The sequence below is a fragment of the Pangasianodon hypophthalmus genome, chromosome 4 (genome assembly GCF_027358585.1).
Source record: "Pangasianodon hypophthalmus isolate fPanHyp1 chromosome 4, fPanHyp1.pri, whole genome shotgun sequence".
Classification (NCBI taxonomy): Eukaryota; Metazoa; Chordata; class Actinopteri; order Siluriformes; family Pangasiidae; genus Pangasianodon; species Pangasianodon hypophthalmus.
In genome coordinates, this window is record NC_069713.1 from 11461326 (window position 1) to 11486418 (window position 25093).

Below are 25093 nucleotides of genomic sequence, written 5' to 3' on the forward strand. Positions count from 1 at the left end.
GTCAGATATTCCTATCCGTGTAGGGACATTTGGTCTCTACCAAGATATAACACACACACACACTTACCAGCGTGGCATCGCGTGCCAGTCCACCCTCTTGGACACTCGCACTGGTATGGAGCAACACAGCGTCCGCCATTTAGACATGGCAGGATGCAGATTGCTGCAACATATGCACACACACACGCACACACACACACACAAAATACAGTTGTAATGTACAAAGAGCGTTTCAAAATCCACCATGCATGTTTTTTTAAATGTGTGCAGGGATTCTGAAAATTAAGAGAGCAACTTGTCAAGTAATTAATTAAAGATTCATCTTTCCTTCCCTCTCATCCCCTTGTTTCCTTCATTTTCTTCTCTACTCTTCATTTTCACATTTTCATTTTCATGTCACAATCAGCTTGTCTCCTGACATACACCTTTTTATTCTCTCTCTCTCTCTCTCTCTCTCTCTCTCTCTCTAGCTGTAAGATGCACCTGCAAGCGAGGCTTGGGAAACAATGTCAGCCCTATTTTCATTCTCATTTCATTCAATTTTCATTTTCTATCATTCCTGCTATCTAGACTACATTCACATTACAGTGTGGAAGTGGCACATGAAATGACAGAATTTTTGTGAAACTCAGTCGTTTCAGATTAATGACTTGAAAGAAAGCAATCCAAGGCATATCCATAAACTGAGACAAATAAGACTAGTCATTAAATTCAGACAGGAAATGGCACCCTGTAAAAAGAGGTATAAAAAGAGTTTGTGTGTGTCTACAGCAGCCAGTGTTCTCATTTAGTCATTTTCAGTTGACTTTTCATTTTCTCTTTCTCCAATGTTTCAGTATATTCACTATGAACATATTATTTACCCAATTTTACTCTGTGTGCTCAGTGTTGGAGGAGGTTAGCTGAGGTCTGGCATATATAAATTGATAAGAGTTGATATTTTGTGAGTGACACTGCAGTTTCCAAGTAGATTGAAAAAGGTTTCTATCATTAGGCTGGTTTTTGTATTGGCCCTGGTGAATATGAATCATCTTTTTTTAAAAAAAATGCAGAGCTGAAATCAAGTAACAGAGTAACCTGAGACAGAGGAAGTGGTGTGGTATGAGTATGGTGGTTATTTGTAAGATGTGTGGTGTCTGTACAGACAGTTCAAAGGATATTTAACTGGAAATTTAGGTATGTGTGTGTGCAGAAAAGCCTTTACTGTGCATCTTAGTGTGTACTGATTACAGATATTCTTTCCAGAATCAGATACATGGAACTAGCTCTTGTGTTGGCCAGTTAGCTTTCCAGGCAACAAAACATGAGACTGTACAGTACACTGGTGGTTTTGCGTGACCCTTAACTAATGAATTTTTGATTTGTCCTCCCCTGGTGTGTCTGTTATGCATTGTGTGTAAAACCTACGTTCCTCACAGAGGCGACCCATCCAGCCCTCTGGACAGGAGCATATATTTGGCCTCTGGCACACACCTCCATTCTGACACTGTAGCCAACACACAGCTGAAGAAAACACATACACACACACACACACACACACACACACACACATGTCAGTTAAAATAGTTCCTAAATGCAGATTTAATGGTACACTGATACTTCACTGAACAGTGATACCCCAAAATCATGGCACCAAAAATGTGTTTGAAACAGGAGTGAGGCAGAAGCATAGTTTACTAGTGGCTCTGGAGCATTGTGTGAAAATAATATTCTTTAGTCACTATAATAATATTTTCAGAATGGATTAAGTAGATGCAAAGTCCTCAGTGTTTGACACTTATGCTCACTGCATAGCCATACAGAAGAAATTCACAAACAATAAAATCTACTTGCTAATATGGGTGTGTAGAGAAGAGGTAAACAAACAGCTTGTGCAAACATGCATGTTAAATGAGTAAAATACAGATACTTAGCACACAAGGTGAAGTACATTACCGTGATGTGAACGAGGAGGTGCAGTGATGAATGCATGCATACAGGTTGAACCTTTAGCCAAACCATCCATTACTGCTGGAGGCATTAAGGAAGACCCCTTATAGGAGCTCAGGACACTGATGTATAAAATTGTAGTTGTGTATAAACTCAAGACAATTCAGAGGTGTTTCTAGAAGGAAAGGTCTTTTAAGGGCAGGCTGACACGGGCAAGTCCTTGTGCTACCTCTACAGGAAGGGGGTGGAGTCCATGTGCCATTCTCCAAGCACATACTCCTGCCAGTGCCTTCCATGATGTAGCCCACGAAGCACGAGTACACTGCCACATCACCAAGCTGGAACACGGCCCCACGGACCACTCCATTAGCCATGTGGAGAGGAGGGCCGCAGGACACCCCTGTGTAGGGCGGTTCCCAGAAAAGGGTCAGTAGGTGACAGCTGGCCTTAAGAGGGATTCATGGACTGCTGGGTTTGTCAGACCACACCACTGCAGGTTTAATAACCTCACTTGCCTCAGTGAATTAGCTAATTATAAAGGCCTTTGTGAATTAAATTGCATTGTGCTGAAGCAGAGTAACCACTAAACCACAGAACTGTGGTCCTCTGTGACTTGAATTTGATACCCTGCTTTACTAATTAGAATTGGGTCGTTCTTTGTAAGCAGTGCTTTTCTGTCCCTGAAAAGATCCATCTTATATTTGTTTAGTTGTTATATATAAAAAAACAAATCAACAAATGTTTATCCTTTGCCTTTTTTGCTAGGGTAAATGTGATTCCCCTGTGTCCCCAGGTGATGTTTGCCACATTCTTAACTGAAACTCATAAAAACATACAAAGTTTAAAAAATATATTTCAAACTCCTATTTATTTTTCATTAATATTTATTATTATTTTTTTAGCTATATTTCATGGTTTTTCATCTGTCCCCACACTGTAATTTTTTCATTGGTATAATAGTGAGAATATGTTTTACAGTTCAATGCAGCACACTGCATGGTACTCTTGGAAAACATTTACACCTGCTGTGGCTTCGTTGCAATAATACAGTGAAACATAGAGAATCATTAATTTTACTCAAACTAGGCTCAAATGCATTTTCCTGAAGAAGAAATTGAAACTCATATGGCTAAATTTTTCATTTTCTCCATTATTTATTATTTTAGGTTTTGTTTAAAAACATAGCAGGGTAAGTGCAAAAACTTGAAGTCATAGTAAATGTTAGCTAAGCCAGAAAGCTAACCTTCGGTAGCTAGCTTTCTAGCTTTTCACTCTTTTTTTGCTGTGATTGTCAGGACTGTGACCCATTCAAATTCAGCTTGGTCTAACAAGCTACCAGATGCCAAAAAACAGGCCGAGCTGGTAAAACTGGCAGACAACCTTTGCCAGTCAGCTTCCTTACTACTGACTAAACTGATCAATAAAGGTTTGAGTTGAGATTTTCTAGTTGCTTTACATTTGTGTTGTGTCTTAAAGTAACTTTCTATGATAGCTATTAGTAGCAGTAAGTCAAAAACTGTACTTAAAAGTACAAAACTATACTGTACTGAAAACTGTACCAATACTTACCCGCTGGAAAAACCCGCTGGTAAAGATGGTCTTCCGGTTTGACCAGCCTGTTTTTTGGTGGCTGGTTAGAATAAGATGTGATTCTGTAATTGTTCATCTCGTTGTTCATTTTCGCATGCTTTTATTGTGTAATTTGATATTTTATATTTACTCTTAGGTCTCTAATGCTTAGATGCTTAGATTAATAAACTTTTTTTTATCAAATTCTTTTGTTAGGATTTTTGAAAATTTGTAAATATGTATGTTTAGCAACAAAAGACCTACCACAACAATATGACATAAAACTGCAGTAGTGTTTTTTTACAGCAATGTACTGTATATCTGTAATATATAAAATACAGTACAACATGCCATTACTGTAATATTAATTACAGTAACAACCTGGCAGATCGGTTGTTACTAGAAGGTACTATAAATTCACAATGTAAATATTTACTATGCAAGCTTACATTTCACACTATACAAATATCTCGTAGTATTTTTGTTTATTAAATTATTATTATTATTAAATTATATGTTAAACTAGTTAAGTCTTTTTCTAAGATTTTGGATGTTTTATATGACAATCTCCATGTTCCACTCATACACAAGGCACCCTGCTAAGCAGAATTACACAGCAGAAATCAGTCAGACTTTTTCATTTTAAAATTTTAAAATTCTTTCCATCCTGTTCCACTATTTTCATATATAATATATGTTATTTGATTAGGTTAAGTGCTTCTTGCACCATGGAGATATTTAACATATTAACTCAAAAGGCACGACATACAAAGAATAACCCAATTACTAGCTGTTTGCGTAACAGTGCTTAAGAAGGAAGGCTGAAAAAAAGGAAGCATGAAAAGAAATGTTAGATTTCAGACTGTTGTGGCAACAGTTTGACTGAGGGCCCTATTTCTGTGATTATAACAGAAGTAGTAAAAGTGGCAGAAGTCTATGATGTAGGCATGTGTGAGTGTGCCAGACACATTAGTGTTTCATGATCATCAGCGCAGGGCAGTGTAGCTTTAAATAGCGGTGGAGTTACTGTATAATGAATACAACAGCAAGAGCTGTGGTTTGATCAAGTCAACAGTGTGACATTTCTTTAATGATACATAATTAGAGTTCACCTATAGATTTAATGTTGACAAAAAATATGTGAAATACACTTTATGTCTTCTTGTTCATGTTTGTGGGTGTTCACTCACGTGTGAGTGTTCTGGCCATAAATTTGGTCTGGTGTTTAATTTTTTTTTATTATTATTACAAAAATTATATCAGGTACTTGGTGCCATAATGCAATAATTGCTCAGTATTTAATAGATAATAATGCAGTGCTTGTAATATTTGGTACAGACTTGTCAAGTTGAATATATAAATACTAAGTGACTAATGTGCTTTACAAATGGCAATTTGCTTCCTTCTTTGTACTTGTTTGTAAAAAAAACTATTAACAGCATATCTAGTACTTTGCTAGTGAAATTATTTTAACTGTCCCTCAGCAGTTGCATTCAACATGTATTACATTTATTCACTTGTTGATTTTTTACTTTCTTGCGTTAGGTATTCTTCTAATCTATTTAGATGCTCAGCTAGTTTATGCTCTATTTCTATTTTAAACACTGTTGTAACAAAATTTTGGAGGTGAATCAGGCATGCAAAAATACTTTGATGACAGCCCACATTCACACCACCATGCGTGTATTTGCACATGCTATGCAAATTAAATATCTTACTACATCATACATCACAGCAACTGTGAAAAAAGCACAAAATATTTTTACTGAGTGAAAGAATAGAAAGTCTGTCTGAACAGGACATGCAAAGGAAAAGGAAGAGTTTACACCCAAAGCAATAACCACATTTCCTTTGTTAATGGTTTAGGGCAAAATTCCAGTATTTTACTACACAGTTTTCAAAAGAGGAAACATTTCATTTTTTTAGGATAAAATAAAAAATATACCCTAGACTGGCTTTACATTTCACATTCATTTTCAAAAACAATGCTTCAGAAAGTTAATGAAATAAAAAAGCAACATTTTCAAGTGTGTATGCAGCACTATATCCAATAAGGCTTCTTGGTTGCTTCTCTGACTAATGTCCTCTTTACCCGGTCACTGACATTTAGTGGACGGCCTCTTCTAGGCAGAATCATGGTTGTGCCATATTCTTTCCATTGTTTTTTTTAATGGATTTAATGCTGTTCCGTGCGATGTTTATCTGCATGAACAGGATTAGGTTTAGTTTATCTGTAGGCCAAATGCTGTGTTGTAATGCTGTGACACAAATATCAATATAATGGCTGCCATGAGCCTGTAATCAGTAGAGATTGTGTAAGTGTAAGTACTCAATAAGAGCAAAGATGGATAATGAAAACAAAAGGTGAGATAGCACATGATGATATAGGCAGAGACTGAGATGTTGCACATCTTAGTGAGATTGCACATGATGATAGAGACAGAAACTGAGATGTTGGCTTACAACTGAAACTAACAACTCAAACTAAGTTTCAGTTGTAAGCCATCATCTGTTTTGGACACCCACATATCGACCCAACACTACTGTGCTCTTTTCTAAAGCTGCATCAGACACTTTATGGAACGCTAAATGTATTGCTGCTACACTACCAAATAGTTTACAGTTTGCAGCCCATGTTCTGTAATTTTAGTGTCCTGTGTATTTATTGTTCTGTGTATTTACTGTCCTATGTGAAACTGCCCAACTTCTACAGAAGTGCAATTATGTGGAAAATTCCCCTGATACTATCTGGAAAAAATATGAGAAAAAAGAAGAACAGAAATAAAACTTTATTAAGTTTTGTTCATGTCAAAATGGCAATGCTTTATTTAAATTTTAAAGAGAATTACAATATTGTAACAAAGATATAGTCTGAAAAGTATAGCGACTTACATTTAAAGAGCCAGAAATGCTGATACTGATTCAGTTTAACAAGATTAGAGATAAGGAGAAGAGACTTGTGATTATTTTGGGATAAGCCTTTCACTTTTGTTCTTATATTATGGTAAATGAGTAAAAAGGTAACAGTTTAGTAGGTGTAGGGTAGTAATAGTGCTGAGAGATGATGTTTACTTACTCTCACAAACTGCCCTGATTGGAGTCCAGGTCTGGTCACTCCTGCAGGTTATGATGGCAGTGCCTTGGCCGTGACGCCCTTTGACCTGCTGACCTTTGGGACAGTTGACTGGCACTGTCTGACCCACCAGGAATAATGTGGTGTTGACGTTGTTCCCTGTTAATCCAGGAGGCGGAGGGCATGACTGGGCTGAAGAGGAAGGAAAGTACTTCATTGATGTCTGTTGAATTTCACTCAGTGTTGTAAATTAGTTGCAGGAAAATGCTCTCCTAACCACACGGTGATAAAAAAAATTCTGAGTGAACTGTTGTGGGCAACATTAAGGGAACATTAGAAACAGTAAGAGACCTCACACTTATGTATAAACAAGAAGGAATTGGACCAGACTGCATCTCATTCTATGTGCTTCTAAAATTGCATTAATATTTAAAATAAAGCAAATAAGCCATAAGAGGGTATGTGTTACAGTGAATTTATCACATGCAGGGGTGCTCTTAGGCACAAAACGAAACCTCAAACCCTCTTACGCATGATAAAGTCACTGTAGCACACACCCTTGAATGACTTGCTTTTATAAAGCAGTGAAACACAATATAATAAAATTCAACCCAATTTATTATTAACAACATTCACAATAAGCAATTTTTCCCATGCTATGTAGTCTGTTAACAGTAAGCTTTGGTTGCTAAGCAAAATAACTGGCAAAGGTAAAGGCATTCTGTGGACAGTACAATACCTTAATTGTAATGGTTTTATTGGTTTAAAATCTGGTGCATTAAAACAGAATACAATTATTGTGATGTGGTCACAGGTGTGCAGATATCGAGTATTTTACAATGGCTTCAAATGTGACGCCGATCAGGTTTTAGAATCAAAACTATCCGTTTTGTAAGAAAGAAAATTATAAGAAAAAAAATCCTATAAAGTCTGCTTTGTCATCAGTGAGTACAAATGTGCAGCAGCCTGGGAAATCCAGGCTATATATAGTTATGAAAACTACAGTCTTTCCTGAACTGAAATATGCTTCTCTTTTGAATATATTTCAGATCTCTGTATCTCTAGCATTTTTAAAACTGTTAACCCCCAAAAATCCATTCTGACTGTGGCACATCACTGATTACAAACTGAACTGATTTGGTATATGTCCATTTCACTGCAACACAAGCTGTGTGTATTGTGCATACATTTGATTATTTATTTTTATTTTTTGGTGCATCAATTCTAAATTGCCACTAGGCTCTGAATCCACTTTGATCATGTCCAGGCTAAAGCATTTACTGATGAATGAATAATTTTTCTTCTGAACTGTACCATTTAGATCTCATTAAGAGTAGGTGATTTGCAGGTGATGTGATGTAGCATGTGGAATGATTGTAACGGGTAGCCTTACGTGTACATATGGGAAAAGGTGAGCTCCAAGACCCATTTCCCATGCAGACAACAAGGGACTCCCCCTGTAAACTGTAGCCCTTATTGCAGAAAAACTCAAGAGCTTTCCAGCTGACCAGGCTCTGTTCCTGAATCTTCCCATTTAATAATCCTTCAGGCCTTTCACAGCCTTTGGAGGCTGAAACAAAGATATTCAATGAACTGCAGTTTCAGTCATTTGCTAAACACAAACACCCATAATTAAAGCAGCTTTCTTACCCTCACATGTTGGTGCAGGTGAGCTCCATGTTCCATCAGCCTGACATGTGAGGTTCTGTGGGCCAATCAGGTTCATCCCAGCATTACAAATATAGGTTACATTACTCTGGTATGACTCCCCGGTTGGCACAGAAATGGCATTCTCGACAATGGGTGGAGGACCACATGAAGCTGCTGAAAATCAAGTTTAAAGCAAAAAAAGTTATTCCATGTAAATCTTATATACCCAAGGAACTGAGCTAAAATGCATAACTATTATCCATTACAGTGACTTTTGGTAGATGGTGTATTACATACTGTACATCAAATTTCTTAGCCCCAAATAAGAAAGAACCAATTACTGTATATATGAATGGACAACATGGCACCATTTACTCCCATTGTGTGATTTTGAAGCCTTTATCGGTTGAAATGCGAGTTGCCATTTTGCGAAAACTGGAGCCAGATTCTGCACAGTAGAGACCTTGGAGACAAAGCATGCACCGGTCAGACAGTGGCTCTGCCTGTCACATGCCCATACTGGTGATGAACCTTGTTTGTGCATGCTGAATATTAATTGAAGATAGCGAATTGGCTAACTTAAAGTAACAAGTACAGCATTATTAATGAATAAATAAAAATAAATATATAAATAATAAATAAAATGCTACATTGTAGTCATATAATTTTCACAAGTATATTGATTTTACTATTGCCAGCAAAGGATTTTAGAGCTTTGAGTGACTGACTGAGCTACAATTTGCTAGCTAGCTGACATGATCCATCATTTTAATCAAAGTAATATAAGTAGCTGATATAAGGTACCAACTGAAAAGGACTTTTTGGCTTCACTTTTGAATCCCTGTTACAAGTCCAGTCATATATACAGTCATTGGAAAGAACTGCATGACACAATAACAACTCAGACATGTGGAGAGATATTGTGAGTCTATGATGAAGAAACACAACATAGGCTCACCAACACACTCAGGTGGACTGCCACTCCAGGTTCTGTCTCCCTGACAGATCTGAACATCATGACCCTAAGATGAATTGATGAAACACAATAAAGACTTTAAAAAGGAGGCAGGACTGATATATAAAGCTTGTTCGGAATAGTCACTCTCGAGTGTAATGCACAATCCTGCATTTTATTTTACAAAATATTTGTATTGCCTCTCTTAAATAAGCCTTTGCTATAGTGCCATAATTGCCTCTGTCAGGCCTGAAAATAATTTTACTTTGTAAATGCATCCTTTCAAAATAAGTTATTATATGCCAGTTTAATGATTTTTTCCCCACAATTCTAATGTTGATCCTGTTAAAAATGTAATCTCAGTCATAAATCATAAATCATAAATCTGATGTTCTGTAACCTTGTAGGATTAGAATCATGACAACAATCATAAATAATGGTTCAGCCTATGCTGGTTTCAAGAATTACTTATTTATAGGCTACAGTGAATGGGAAAGTTTTAATTAAAAGTGATAAGAACATGCCCTCTGAGGCATAATCATAACAACAATCATATAATGGTACCCCATTGATAAGTGGGTTGAGAGACTACAGTAATCTAAACAAAATGGCACTGGGTTTGCTATTCTCATATACAGTAATCCTGTTATGAATAAGAAATATATTTTATACTGAGCTTCTTTATTTAAATGCAGTTATATATCCATGGTATAAGCAAGATAATACCCTCTACAGTTTATACTGTACACAGGGGACATGTCAGTGTGCAACATTATCTAATTATTGTCCAGATGTTAGAAAGTAATGGACGATGCTGAAAACCACCGCAGTGTTATATTACTAGCCTCCACCATGTCTGTTATTCTCTGACATCAAGGGCCTCATTTATAAAGAGTGCGTACACACAGAAATGGGTCTGACATGTCCGTATGCAACCTCCAACGCAGAATCCAGGATTTATAAAGAAAGACTTGGCCGGAAGTTGAGCGTATATTTACAGAAGCTTTGACCGATGCGTTGAGCCAGCTACAACATTTTAGAAACAGTGACACCCTGTGGATATGCAGAGAATTACAGCTAAATGTGCAAATCACACTTTACTGTACAGTTCATATCAAATTATGCAGCTCCATAGTAACTGCATAAAGACTACTTAGACATGAGAAGCATTAAAACATTTTATTTATTTATTTATTTATTTGGACTGATTAATTAGTGTGTTTCTATGTACTGATATGTATTGCTCCAATTAACTATTTGCAGTCTACTGTTTGTTTAATCCCCTATCTAAACAAAATAGTAAATTGTTATGTGTTGGTATTAATTGTGGGTAATTACAGGCTGTAATTACAGGCTGTAAACAGCTGTGAAGTAATTTCACATATTCACAGATCTATTAACAGGATGCAGAATGATACAAATAGGCTAGCGAATGCATAGGCTATGGCACAGTGGTGTTTTTGGTATTGTTGGAAGACCACGCTAACCGAACAAGGTGAGAACATGTTTTTTAGACACCACAGAGATTTCCTTCCCATGATGACTGGCTAATGAGCCGATTTAAATTTCCAAGAACCATTCTCTTGGAGCTATTAGCTGAGTTGTTCTCAGGAGACGAACGTGCATCTCTGTCCACTTACAGGTCTTAATGACCCTTTGATCGGTTGGGGATATCCCAGCCATCATTAAGCTACAACATGTGAGCTGTGTTGGTTGGCTTAATTGAACTGACAAGTCAGTACAAACTAGCATGTCAATTTATATCCAGTATCTCATATGCTATATAAAATACAGCACCTGCAAGTGGATACAAATGAATGTATCTTACAGTAGGAAAAACATGCTGTTTTTTAGCGAAACGCCACCATGGGGCTGAGAGTGTTGAACTACCATTATTGATAGCTTTATTTAGTTGGTTTACTGATAGAATTAGCTAGTAGAAAGTAAACAAAACTGTGCACTCTATTTCAGACAGATCTAACTATATTGAAAAGCACATTTTCATTATATAAAATATAAATCTTACCTGTAGTTCAAACCCTGGCAAACAGGTGTACACAATCATGTCCCCATAATTGTAGTTGTCCCCTTTAATATTACCATGGAGAATGGGGAGGGGCTTTTCACAGATGACAGGCACACATGAATTGGAGGAGAATGATGGAGACCATCTGCCAAAAAGCTACATCAAATAATAATCAATGAAACTGTTTTACTTCTTATACCGAAACTGTTTTACTTCTTATAGATTTTTTTTTTAAGTCAAGCACAATGTTTAACTGAAAATTAAAGTTAAATGCAAAAATCAAGGCATACCTCACATTCTGATAGTGCTGCCCCCTCAAGATAAAATCCTGGCATGCAGGATATTGTAACAATGCCTCCTACGGGTGTGAGCTGGCTACCTGTGACCACAACATGGGTTAGGTTGGTGGGAAGGCTGCATGGTATTGGCTTACACCTCACACTATGTTTGGACCAAGTGCCATCACTTTGACAGTTGACTGTGTCTGTTTGTGTAACCAGCTTGTACCCCTCTTTACACCTTAAACAAAGACAATCATTAGAAACACAACTTGTAAAAATACATATAACATTAACTGGGAGATTATCATTACTTTTTACATGTGCAAGTTATACATTTTCATAAGTTATATTACCTGTACTTAGCCTTGTTGCCATAGGTAAACTCAGATCCCACAATCTCTGCATTTGGAACTGGAGGGGGCTCTCCACAAGACACAGGATCACAGTGTAGACTAGGCACTTCCCACCTACCCAACCTTCCACAGGAGAGATATGGGTTGCCACGTAAACGGTATCCTTGTCTGCATCCATAGGTGACTCCATCAGGTACAACTGTACCACCCAGCACAACAGCATTGGGTACTGCAGGAGGAGGCGTAGGACATCTGCCCCTGCTACAAATGGGTACCCCTGGACTCCATAATCCACCCTTGTCACACACAGACTCAGTGGGCCCAAGAATTGTATAGCCCTCATCACAACGGAACCACACACTGGCCCCACAGGTGTGATCCCGACCAAGCACGGCACCAAACTTCAGTACTGGTGGGTTGCATATACAGGGCCGACATTCTGGCACTTTCCCAAGCCAGGTGCCATCTGCTGCACAACACAGAATTGGACTGCCAACTGTCTCATAACCAGGGAAACAAACATATTCCACCACATCCTCAAAATTAAAACTTGAGCCATTTAGAAAGCCATGACTAATGTCCTCAGGTGGGTCACACGTGACTATATCACATCTTGGTGGAGGGTCATCCCATAATCCATCACCTCCACAAACGAGTGTGGGGTTTCCTACCAATGTATAACCCACATTACACTCATATCTCACTTTGCCATTATAACCATAATTTGTTCCTGTGACATGGCCATTCTGAATGATAGGGGGTTGACCACAGTTAGCTGGGAAGCACTTAGGGGCATTTTCACTCCAAGTACCATTAGGAAGGCAAACACTAGTGTGTGTCCCGTGCAGTATAAACCCACTGTGGCAGCTAAAGAGTACACGCTTGCCAAATGTATAATCATCTCCTTTAATTAACACATCACTTGAGACCACAGGACGTCCACAAGACACAGCTTTACACCATGGTGCTTTGCCATCCCATTTACCATCCATTTGGCAAGTCCTAGTTTCTAAACCTTGTAGGACAAATCCAGCATGGCACTCATATTGTATCACTCCTTTGAAGTGAAAATAACTTCCTATCACTTCACCATTAGCAATGCCCCCTGGGTCACCACAGTTGACAGGAACACACTGGGGTGGTTCATTACTCCACTGATGTCCAGAGATACACTGTTGTACTGTTGGGCCATCCAGCTCATACCCTTCATCACAGCTGTACTCCACTAATCTTCCCAGTACAGTATCTGTTACTGTTGCTGATCCATGTTCAGGATCAGGGGGTGTATCACACTTAGCAGGTACACACTTAGGAGCTGTCCCATTCCATATGCCATCCTCTTGGCACAACAAAGCAACTCTACCACTCATTTCATAGCCTGCATGGCAGCGATACTCTACCATGGTTCCATGCAAGAAGCTAGTGTCTGCTGGTGAAGGGGTGTCTGCTGGTTTGTCACCAGTCAACTCAGCAGATGGATCTTGAATTTTAAAATAATCACCAAAGTCAATGTGTGGAGGAAGGCCACAGTCTGCTGGAGAGCAAGTGGGGACTGAACTTGACCAACCATGTTCCTCACAGGTAAGGTGGCTCTGCCCCACAAGCAAGAAGCCTGGGAAGCAGCTATAGAAGATAGTCACACCAAACTTATGATCCCGACCTTCAACAAAGCCATTGTCAATTGGTTTGGGAGGCAAGCAGTAGATTTGTTGGCAAGATGGAACCTCCTTGTCCCATTTACCATTTTCCAGGCAGGTAAGAGTCTCTGGACCTTCTAGCCTATATCCTCGCTGACAGGTGTAAGTAACAGACCTGCTAAACAGAAGTTGTGAGAACTTGGCAAAGCCATTCGGGATGTCTTTGGGCGGAGGACATTCAACGGGATGACAAGCAGGTACTCCTCCAATCCAGAGGCCATTCTGACCACATATCACAGTTGAATTGCCCACTAGGTCATATCCAGGCTTGCAGCTGTACAGTGCAGTGCTAAGATACATAAGTCCCTGCACATCTACTATACCATTTGATATTTCCTCAGGATGTGGGCACTCCACAGGAATGCATTCTGGATGTGGGGTGCTCCAGTGTCCATCTGCCTGACAACTAACAGAAGCTTCTTTTCGAAGGGTAAAACCAGCCATGCAGGAGTAGGTAACTACACTGCCAAAATAGGTGGATGCTGATGATGGATCACCAAAGGAAACCTCTGGTGGTGGACCACAAGACACCTGCTTGCAGACAGGAAAAGAATCATTCCATTCTTGTGATGGGGTACATCGAAGAATTTTTGCTCCATGAAGTACATAACCATCCTCACAGGAAAGCTCCACAGTTCCTGAGTTTGAATCCAAGCTTCGTAATACTAGATGGTTCTCCTCTAAAGGTGGCTCCACACATTGAACTGGAGAGCAATGAGGAGTTTTGGTCTTGTCCCACTTCCCATATTTTAAACAGGTCCATACTGCATCTCCATTGAGTTCATAACCCTCATCACAGACATATTCCACTTTACTTCCCACTTCAAATATGGAGCCACGGTAGTGCCCATGCAAGATATCTGGAGGTTGTGGACAGGTTAAAAGCTTACAAATGGGGGGATCAAGGTTGGACCATTGCTTGTTGGCCATGCATATACGGTCAGCCTTCCCTATGAGGCGATAACCTGCATTGCAAGTATATGTCACCTTACTATTGTATACATAGTTGGCTTTCCTTGTGGAGTCCTGGAAAGGATAAACAAAATAGACCAATTATCAGCAAGTTATGGAATGGCAACCAAACAGACAGTAAACACAAACTATGATCTACTATTAATATGTATTTCAACGTGAATAACTGTACAACAATTTTATCCATCACCTGAATGTAGCCATTAATCAGATGAGGTGGGCTAGAGCAACTAATAGGTTGGCAAGTTGGTAAGACTCCACCCCACTCTCCATTAGCCATACAAGTCCTTCTTTTCTCCCCTCGGATGTAGTAGCCCTTATCACAGCTATATGCAATCACAGCTCCAAAATTGTAGTTGGTCCCACTGACATAACCCCTCTCAATATTCTCTGGCTTGGAGCATCTGATGGGCACACAGCCAATATCTGTAGGTGAAGGTAACCACTCTCCTCCCATTAAGCATTTCACAGTTGCTGTGGTATTGAGCATAAAGCCTTCCTCACATTTGTAGCTGACCTCTGTGTTACTAGAATATTTGGGCTTATAAATGGAGTCTAGAATAGCATGAGGTAGATTAGGTGGGCGTTGGCAGAAGGTGGCAATGCAGTACGGGATACTGTGTCCGTCAGGTGGTGCCCAAATGCCCTCTGCATTGCAGAACAACTTGGTGTTGTTGCCAGCGGTGTAGCCATCATCACAAAAGTAGATAGCAGTGTCGCCAAACAGTTTGTGTCCAGTGTCAGGATGTGCATGGTCAACAGGTGGTGGTGGTCCACATGAACGGGGCACACACTGGGAAAATTCGCGGCTCCATTCACCACTTGGTAGGCACTCCTGGGATTCAGTACCAAGTAGTGTGTATCTGGATGTGATTAAATATAGTTGTTTTTACTACAGAGTTGGTAAGATCATATATAGGATCATAAATAAATACATACCATTCATATTTTTCAAACTATGTGTAAGAAAGAACTGTGGTATAGTTACCCTTCTTTGCAGATGTAGTGCACCTGACTGCCCAGAGTGAAATTGTCTCCTTTGACAACTGCATCCTTTAAGGGAGGTGGTTCCCCACAGTTCACTCTGGCACAGGCAGGAGCAGGGGAGGTCCATTTTCCAGAAGCTTCACACTGCAGCTCCCCTTGGCCCTGCAATCTTTACAGCAGATAGTTATTAACACATTATTGCCATAAAAGGTATACTTACTATTCATTCATAAATATTGATATTGTAAGTCTCGCTTCCCTCATTTTACCTGTATCCTTTAATGCAGGTGTATGTCACAGTTGACAAGTAAACTTTTTCGTTGAGACTGAAGTCTGCGTAGTCCACAGCAGGAGGCTCGCTGCAGGTCACAGGTTGACAGCTAGGTGGAACTCTATTCCACTTCAGGTCAGATTGACACTGTATCTCTGTTGGCCCTTGGAGGATATAACCTTTCTCACAGCTGTTTTAGGAAAATAAAATGGAAATTTTTTATTTATTATTTATTTTATTCTATATAAATGACAGTATTTGATTATATGAAAATGGAGAAAATAGTTTCCTGAGAATAACTAAGATGCTTCTCATAATTAACTCTTCTTCTAGCACTAAAAGTGATACCTGAAAGTCACCTTGCTTCTGTATGTGAAGTTTGTTCCCTCCAAGAGTCCATACTTTGGAACTGTAGGTGGACTACATGACAGTGCTGAAAGAATCAAAAAAACATTCATTTAAAACAGTCTAAAACCTTAACCCTAACCCTAACAGTAAAATTTTTTTCCATCTTGTATTGCTCAAATTGCCTATTTCATCTTGTTTATTTTACAGGGCATAGACAGGAGCAGCAGATGCTTCACAAGAAGCATATGGCTTATCTGCATTTTTCCAGTATGGGCCAGTCTCTCAGTGTGCCAACAGTGCAAGGAGCCTATCCAAACTCTTCCAGCAATTAACACACAAAGCTTCATCAGATCATGTGAATCTATCTATTAAGATCAAAAACATATTGTTGAGCTCTGGTTATCCAACTGCTATTATGATTGTGTGTTTGATTAAAGAATGATTTGAATAGCAGATAATGCTGGATGATAGTGCCCTAAAACATGAGGACAAATTGGATGCATTTTAAAAATAGACTATCTAATCTATGTTTGTTTTTTGCTGTCTTCATGCAGAAAGAGGAAATTGGAGAAAGAGGAACTATCAGATTGAGTAGATTGTCACACTTTTTTGTTGATTCATTCATTTCAAACTGCTTACATCAGTTCCTAGCCTGATCTTAACTGTATGACGGTGCATAATAATAAAAAATAATAATTCATTAAAAGAAACTGAAGAACTGCAGTGTGTCCTGAAGTAATTAAGCCAACATGCAAGATTTCCTAGTGCATAAGATTTCAGTCTAGTTGGCCCGTTTTAGGAACACTCTATCCTGCAGGGTTTTAACTTCCACACCATATGGAAATATTTAAGTGTAAAAGTACTAATTCCAAGCATTGTTGTGACCTTTCCTGGGCGTTGTGGATGGTTGATTAAATGGGTGGTCGACTAAGAACATGCATGCAAATGAACGCAAGTACATGTCACCTAATTAACATAAGACTGGCACAAAATGAAACCCTGATTGCACATTGGCTTAATTACTTATGAGTTGCCTATTTTTCATTGAGCACATTGTGCTTATTTTGGAATTAAGTGTGAGCTCAGAACTAGAGATGCATGAGAGGGGGCTGACTGTGACGTTCCAGAAACTGAGGGCAGAAAGAGATTTGGCAATAAAGGCACTGCATAACTTTTGTTTGGAGCTCCAAATTGTTTTGTATTTCTCCCAATAAATCCCATAAAAGTGTGACTTGGTTATTGTCAGCCTCAGACATTTGGTCCAGAGACCACCAAGCACACTATGTTACCTTAGGGTTCTATCTGCCTCCATGTTTTAGTTGATCAGCTACATTTATGGTAAGTGAAAAACTGTAAATTTGGTTTCTGGATTAACTATTAATTTAACAAAGCAGAACATTTATTTGTATTATGTAATATTAAGTCCTGTAGCTACCTGTGCAGCTCCTCCCATCCCCGGTGAAGGGGTAAATGCAGGTACAGATGTATGAGCCATCAGTGTTCAGGCAGCTGGCATTCTCATCACAGTCAGAGCCCAAGGCACACTCATCCATATCTGCAATATATACAGGCATACACATGGAGACACATAGGTGTTACAAAAATGTATTATATTCTTACAGGATGTAAGTGTGAAAGGAACTGAAAGTGCCAAAACACATTTCCAGTTTCAGATTGGCTTAGTCTCTCTTACCCAGACATGCAGGCAGGTTTCCGGACCATTTACCGTTGTTGCCGCACTGCATTTTGCTCTCACCGAGCAGGTAGAAGCCAGGCTTGCACTGGTACAGCACTGAACTCCCAGCAGTGAAATCCTCCCCATGATACTGACCATGCAGCAGAGCAGGAGGTGTGCCACAGTTCACGCCTGCACAGAAACGTGTCATACATTTGGGATATGGATAAAGGGACAGAAGCAATAATCCAATTTTACTGAATCAAATTACTACATTGCAAAGATCCAATGATTGTATGTTTTTGGGTAATAATTCTTCTGTCATTGTATTGATAGAATATCTACAGAACATAATAATAAATCACAAAACATTTTTTCTTTCTGCTGAAAATGCCTTGTACTACTGTGAAATCCTGTGTGTCTGTGTCAGTGTGTCTGTTCTGCCTTTTATCAATAACTGAATTTTATGCTTACACACTCACGTTCACAGCGAGGCTGTGCATGGCTCCATGCTCCTTTGTTCAGACACTTTTGTACTGGCTCCCCCACCAGGTAATATCCAGGATTGCAGGAGAATTTCACTTGAGAGCCTGGCTTCACAGCTGGACTGGAGGAGCGCAAGTTGGGTACAGTATCTTGCAGCAGGGGGCAATCTAACACAGTAGAATAATATCTTTTTTTTTTTTTAAACAGTCCTGGTTACTATTTAGTCACCCAAAATTTGTTTAAAAGACCATTAAAGTTTTTATATAATACATTGCTTGATGTGACAGTTCCACAAAAACATCATAAGATATGCCATTTATCCTAATAAAGAAATTCAGGTTCAGTGTAATTGGAAAAAGTCCCCCAACCCTCTACACACGCCCTGGTGTAACCTGGTATAAGAAGACAAGCAGTTTTTTTTTCATGGTCTGCATTTGAATAACAGTACAGGATAGACTCTTGCACTTTAAGACACAATAACACTTGTCTACTACTAATTCAAAAATTTTCACCTCCACCTGTTATTTAAATAAATGCAACAAAACTGCTGATAAGTTTTTGCATTTTGACCATCCTGTGCACTCAAATAGATTGCTTTCCCCAAAGGATTCATTATTAACAAATTATGAAGTTTAATGTGCCTGTAAAAAGACAAATATTTGCTGAATTAATGCAAATTCACAGTAAAATCATGATAAACAGTGTTTTACACAGATTTGCTCACCAGCACAGAACATGCTCTTAGGGCTGGTTTTGACTCGACCTGTGATACCATGTAGGAAGTCAGGCCAGGCAAACACGTTCCCTCTCTGTAGGTCACTAGGACAAGTGCTGGCCAGAGACCTAATCTGAGGAAGAGTAAGAGGAAACCAGGCATGTGAGCTTTAAGTTTGGAAAACACTGACCCAACACTCCAAAACATAAATCCTGGATTGCTGTTCCATACTCAGGCCCATAACCAGGATCCAAAGTTTTGTGAGGTCCACATTGCAGAAACATGACCCACTTCATATTTATTATACACAATGGGAAATGCACAGTACACCAATTGCTCATTTTTAATCTCTGTTATGTTATGTACTTCCATTTTTTCATAAACTTCTCTGACTCCAGTTAGACATATTTATTTTATTGAGTTAAATATTTGAGTTTACAGTTATCTCTTTCTCTGTGTGAGTGCTTGTCTTCCTTTTCTTTCTTGTGTCTCTTCAGCAATTGTTAAAAATGCATACATTAAATGCCATGTATCTGAAGGTAATGCAGGGTACATCAGCTGATGTCACTGCAAATGGCTAGCTGATTTGGCTAGTAATGTTACGAGTAGGTTGACAATCACGCTCATGAACATTCACATTTTTATCGGACAGTCTCATGTAAACTTTTACATTTATATCATATCTATGTCAGATGTTAGCCTGTAATTTAAGGCAAACCTATAGTGTCCTCTTTAGCTGTTCTGAGGTCAGTTGAGAACCTATCATTACTGCTGACTGGGTCTTGGAATGTAGGTTTTTCTGTATACTGACTTTGAATTGGAGATGCTATGCAGAAGGTAAAGAAAAAACCTTCGGATACTATCGATCTCCAGACCCCTGTGTCCACATAGCTAATCGCGGCTTCAGAATGGTTTCCTTTGAACAAATGCTTTCTTTTGAGAATATTGTAAAATGTCCAAATCTAACATCCACCATTAGAAATTTTATCATTAAAAGCTACTAAGAAAAGAACGAAACTGAGGGAAGGATGGTGCTCAGCCACAACTGATTTAGAGGCACTTCAGAAGAGAAGTAGAGCACTGATCTCATTCATTAATCACATGAGATCATACATTCCTATTTTGGGATCTCATCTAGGAACAAAGAGTGGAGAACAAAAACCCTTGTGAATTACCCGGCGCAATCAGCGGTGCCACTAGATATTTTTATGACTTATTCGTGATTAATTGAAGCCTTTATTTAAAGCTCCACTGAGGCTGAAGCCATATGTGAATTGAAGGCCTTGTTATTAAATATATTATATATATATTGCAGATAAAAGCCAGATAAATATGAAATGGAACAAATGGCTTATTTAGCACAGAGGTACCTGCTGTGGTGAGAGGACATAATCCCAGATATTGAGCTGGCTGAGAGAACCAACAAAGGACTCAACTGGATTGAAGCCCTCGCCTCTCTGATCCTGATCCTGTCCCAGCACCAGAGCACCACCTCCTACACAGATTACAGAGACCAAATAAGGATTAGTCATGATGTAGCTATAATCCACTGCAGCTTAAAGATGAAAAACTGTAGTATAAGAGGTACAAATAAGAAACACATTTTTGTATTGACACATTTTCCTCATTTACACATATTAAAGGTCTGGGTGGTATTGCTGTACCTGGTATGGTGCTACCCATGGACAGACCCTTCCCACCATCAGAAGGGCTTCCATCGATATAAATCCTCCAGTCACCATCTGTACTCCTCCATGTCACACCAATGTGGTGCCACCGGCCGTCATTCACCGCTGGACAGTCTGTGATCCTTTCTTTCCCGTTCACATACAGCACCCAACTAAATGACCCCAGGAGAAAGGTTGAGGCTTACATAAATATTATTTATTTACATATAAGCCTCAAAATCCAGTGCTAAAATATCTGTCAAATAATATTAATGTTATGTTTGTGATAATGATAAACACTGTGCTACACACAAGCACATACTTACTATTATTTTAAAATGTGCCAATTCTGTTGGCACATTTTAATGTATTCTGTTTCCAATACAAAGGTTTGATCAGTATAATGAAATGAAAAAAAAAAAGACTTCTCACCCGTTGTAATCTATGAGGAGAAAGGCGTTGTCACTGCCCCCATCCACGGCATATGAGACTGGAGTTCCGTAGTTGACTGTGTCCGATGATCTCATCCAGAATGTGCAGGTGATCTGAGTGAGCGCTGGCATCATCCCATCCATCATCACATAACCATGAATACCAGACACCTCAAACTCCAGGTTGAAGGAGGAAGACATTTCTGGAAATAGAAAAAAACAGGAAAAAATATTATAGGACAACAAACATCAGGGAAACAGGCAAACCCTGTGTGAAGAGGTAAGTGTGTCCATTTTTCATAAACACTATCTGATTAACTACAGTGCCTTGAATAAGTATTAATTGAGTGGTGTAAATGATTAATGAACATGAACTCGGTAAATTTTCCACTGTGAGTGGAAACATTTTGTTTGAACAAACCACAAAACATGCATTTCACTTATGGTTACTCCCTGTTTACTACATGTAGCTATTTTTTGATTTGAAAATACTTCCTACTGTTCTGAAAAACCACTGATCCAGCCTTTTAGAATTCTTACTGTCTTACACCCTCTCCTTACTGTCTTTCTGTATCTGTTTCTCAGCCATGGTGTTTATACCTGTCTCACACCTGGTTCCGTTGAACCCAGGAGGGCATCGGCAGTTGTAGCTCCCAACGTCATCCTTGCAAGTGGCACCATTCAAACATGGGTTAGACTCACACTCATCCACATCAAGCTGGCACAGTTTCCCACTGAACCCACTCACACAATCACACCTGAGAAAGAACACAAGTGAGAAAGCATTTGTGGCTGATATAAACATGGTAGATCAAAATATGTCAAATTCATTATCTCTTACACCAGGCCAGGTATACTGTACATGGTATCTAACCCCATATTTCTGTACAGGTTGGCTGAACTTGGCAAGGACCTTAACCCAATATTATATATATTATATCTCTATGCCATGACTAAGAGCAAACAGACAGAGTTAAGAGCAACAATGTTACAGAGCAGTAGTACTGTAGCAAATTCGTATAATTTTGACAACGTTTTCAACTAAATTTATTACCTTACTCTATTCTATATTGTATCCTGAGGTCAGTGCCTCAATGGTACTTTTTCTATATCTGTGAGAGATTCTGGTTATTGAGCTATAAGAAGGGCTCTGTTGAATGACATGAACTTCCACGCTGCACGCTCTCAGTTCCAGAAGCAACTATTTCAGCAGAGCCGCCAGTTCATCCACACTAGTCCTCTTTAAAATTTGGTATGTCCTTAAATAGTGTAATATAATTCACAGATTTATTATTTTGTACTTTTATTGCACTGATTGACTTCAATTGTTAACAGTGTAGCTTAAAGAAGCAGTGAAGCTGGAAAGGTAATTTGTAGCCTGTGTATGGTGGTGTATTTTTCATGAAATCTTTGCTGTTGCATTTATCAGCATCAGATCAGCATTTATCTGCTGCACTAATAAAACAGCCTAACAAATTATGTCTTTAGTCAGTTTTTGCTTTAACTTTAGTCTTGAAAAGACTAGTCAAATACTGTTTTGAATTAATGGTTAACTAGTAAAAATTAATTGTCATGAAACTCACTCATGAAACTACCAGAAGAAGAAAATGGATGGTAGGAATTGAGGAATGGAGGACTAGAGCACAAGAACAAAACCAAGCTGGATGTAATGACAAAGAGACAGTTAAGAGAAATATGGTATAAAGCTGTAGCATCACAGCACATCTGAATATTTTTGCAGTTAAAATTTTTACTTTGCTCTGTGCTATATTGTAACCTGATGCCAGTGCCATCAAAGTAATTTTTCATCTTTTATATAAAACAATAAAAACAATCAAAAATCACAACAAAATCTTTTGGTTGATCCAACATCTTGTTAAATCAAATGTCAATCAATCTGTAATATTACAGAAGTGAAAACTAAACAATCATATGATTAACATTTCCATTTTTTCATTTACCTGAAGTCATTGACAGCATCCACACATGTTCCTCCATTCAGACAGGGGGCGGTGTAGCACTCGTCAATATTTACTTCACAGCTCTCTCCAGTGAAACCCTGACTGCATGAGCAGGAATATCCAGCTTCCAGGTCCTTACACACTCCTCCATTTTGGCAAGGCCTGGACTCGCACTCATCTATCTCCAGTTCACAACGAGGTCCTACAAGTAGAATATTAGGCTGCTCATGATTCTCAGAATGAAGTCCTCATACTGAATGTACTAGGATTGCAGGGATAAAATGGCACAAATGATTTAAAATGCAGTGGCAGGTCAACTATATCAGTACAGTTTTAAGAAATCCTCTAGGAAAACTCAAAGAAGACAAAAACAAAAATCCAAGCTTTCCCCTGACAGCTGAGCCAAAATAAGTAAAAAAAAAACAAAAAACACTTCTGTTCAGCACATTGAGTAAGCTTTGTATTTATATAATACATTCCACTGAGTATGTTTTGGAGATTCGACATTTCAAATAATTGCTAATCAGATATATTAATTTTTTTATGACTTCATGTTGTCTGAAAAGTGTCAGAGTCTTAATTCCATATGTTGAAGTTAAGCTGTTCACCTGTGAATCCATCTGCGCAGCTGCAGCTGAACCGATTCACCTCGTCCACACACACTCCCTCATTCAGACACGGAGAAGAGCTGCACTCATTTACGTCAACTTCACACAGTGATCCTTCCCACACACACACACACACACACACACACACACACACACATACACACACATGAACACACATGAACAAAAACACTCTTCAAGGCCAGGGCAGCCATGTGCTTAATCATGTCCAGGTCTCAGGAACGAGGTCAGCGACTGAATGGAAAAAAGCTGTAAGACAAAGCATGTGTCCTACAGAGCCAATAAATCCACACTCACTAGTCACTTTTCCTTTGAGACTTCTCAAACAGCTGTGCCAGCTCAGAGTTGTTAAGCAAATGAAATTGGCCAAGCAGCAACACTCTGTGGCTATTTGCTCCTGTAAATCTGTGTTGGCAGTGAGGTCCTTACCCACAAAGCCAGGCTTGCACTGGCACTGGAAACCTCCCACTCTGTCTCTGCACAGACCGCCGTTCTGACACGGAGCAGAGTCGCACTCGTTAATGTCACTCTCACATTTTGCTCCTAAGTAAGTAAAGAAGATATACTGAATATACTGAACATACTATATGCACAATCAAAAAAACAAAAAACGAAACTGGACATGGAACCAGCAAAGTATTAAAAGGGATCGAGCTGAGCACATGAAAAATACTGTAGCAAAATCAATCAACTTTGGAAAACATTTTCTGCAGTTCAGCAGCTACAGTTTTTAATTGCGGCTTCTGTAGCAGAATCTCCGTTGCAGCCAATCACATGCATTTATGTACATTATTTAGCTGAAGGCAGCTGATTAAAAAAAGAGTTCTCAGACTTTCATAGATTTGTCAAAATGTTATTTTCTCTCTCTTGTATGATTATTGAACCAGCGATATGGCTTGTTAAAAAAAATCGACAATGAATACAGAATGTTTAAAGATGGTTAGAGCATGTATTTATTCTCTGCTTCAAGTTCAAAAGAAGTCTCTGGTAGTAGTCAAAAAGTAGTAATGTGAAGCACCGCTACAGAATAAAACATAACAACATAAAACTGATGTGTCTTATTTATAGCCATAAACTAATCATTAAGTTATGCATTAAAAGGTAACAGTTATCTCCATTCAGTCATGACTTTCACAAATTTTAGTCACCCTTTGCTCTAGATTCTCTAATTGTACAAAACACTCCATTGATGGTACCCAAAAAATTGAGAAGCATTTAGTATCTGTAGTAGAAAAAGCTCTAAACACACTCATCGTCAGGAAATGTCCTTTTTATTATAATAAACATAACAAAATAAATCTTTGTAGTATAAGGTGTCTTACCTGTGAACCCTGGGAGACATGTGCACACATAACCCACTCCCACCTCTTCACACGTGCCCTGGTTCTGACATGGGTTGAGGAAGCACTCATGGAACATCT

At 38.8% G+C, this 25093-nt stretch overlaps 1 protein-coding gene across 5 annotated transcripts in view; it reads right to left on the reverse strand.

Annotated features, from left to right (window-relative positions):
• svep1 (sushi, von Willebrand factor type A, EGF and pentraxin domain containing 1) overlaps positions 1–25093 on the reverse strand; it is an 88055-nt gene that overhangs the window by 4553 nt on the left and 58409 nt on the right. For 2 of the 5 annotated variants that reach the window (XM_026936737.3, XM_053233800.1), the window contains 26 exons: positions 24995–25091; positions 24102–24215; positions 23655–23768; positions 23047–23248; positions 21686–21843; positions 21087–21288; positions 20652–20827; positions 20358–20482; positions 18997–19120; positions 18269–18439; positions 17805–17978; positions 17547–17666; positions 16112–16196; positions 15762–15953; positions 15494–15661; positions 14696–15368; positions 11837–14559; positions 11493–11721; positions 11203–11358; positions 9180–9243; positions 8222–8395; positions 7965–8141; positions 6575–6763; positions 2159–2329; positions 1408–1503; positions 68–163 (listed from right to left, as the gene is read on the reverse strand). In XM_026936737.3, the coding sequence (XP_026792538.3) occupies positions 68–163; positions 1408–1503; positions 2159–2329; positions 6575–6763; positions 7965–8141; positions 8222–8395; positions 9180–9243; positions 11203–11358; positions 11493–11721; positions 11837–14559; positions 14696–15368; positions 15494–15661; positions 15762–15953; positions 16112–16196; positions 17547–17666; positions 17805–17978; positions 18269–18439; positions 18997–19120; positions 20358–20482; positions 20652–20827; positions 21087–21288; positions 21686–21843; positions 23047–23248; positions 23655–23768; positions 24102–24215; positions 24995–25091 (6970 nt within the window). Of the gene's footprint in view, positions 1–67; positions 164–1407; positions 1504–2158; positions 2330–5332; positions 5701–6574; positions 6764–7964; positions 8142–8221; positions 8396–9179; positions 9244–11202; positions 11359–11492; positions 11722–11836; positions 14560–14695; positions 15369–15493; positions 15662–15761; positions 15954–16111; positions 16197–17546; positions 17667–17804; positions 17979–18268; positions 18440–18996; positions 19121–20357; positions 20483–20651; positions 20828–21086; positions 21289–21685; positions 21844–23046; positions 23249–23654; positions 23769–24101; positions 24216–24994; positions 25092–25093 lie in introns of those variants that run through there. The other 3 variants (XM_026936738.3, XM_026936739.3, XM_026936740.3) reach the window with 3 other exon arrangements.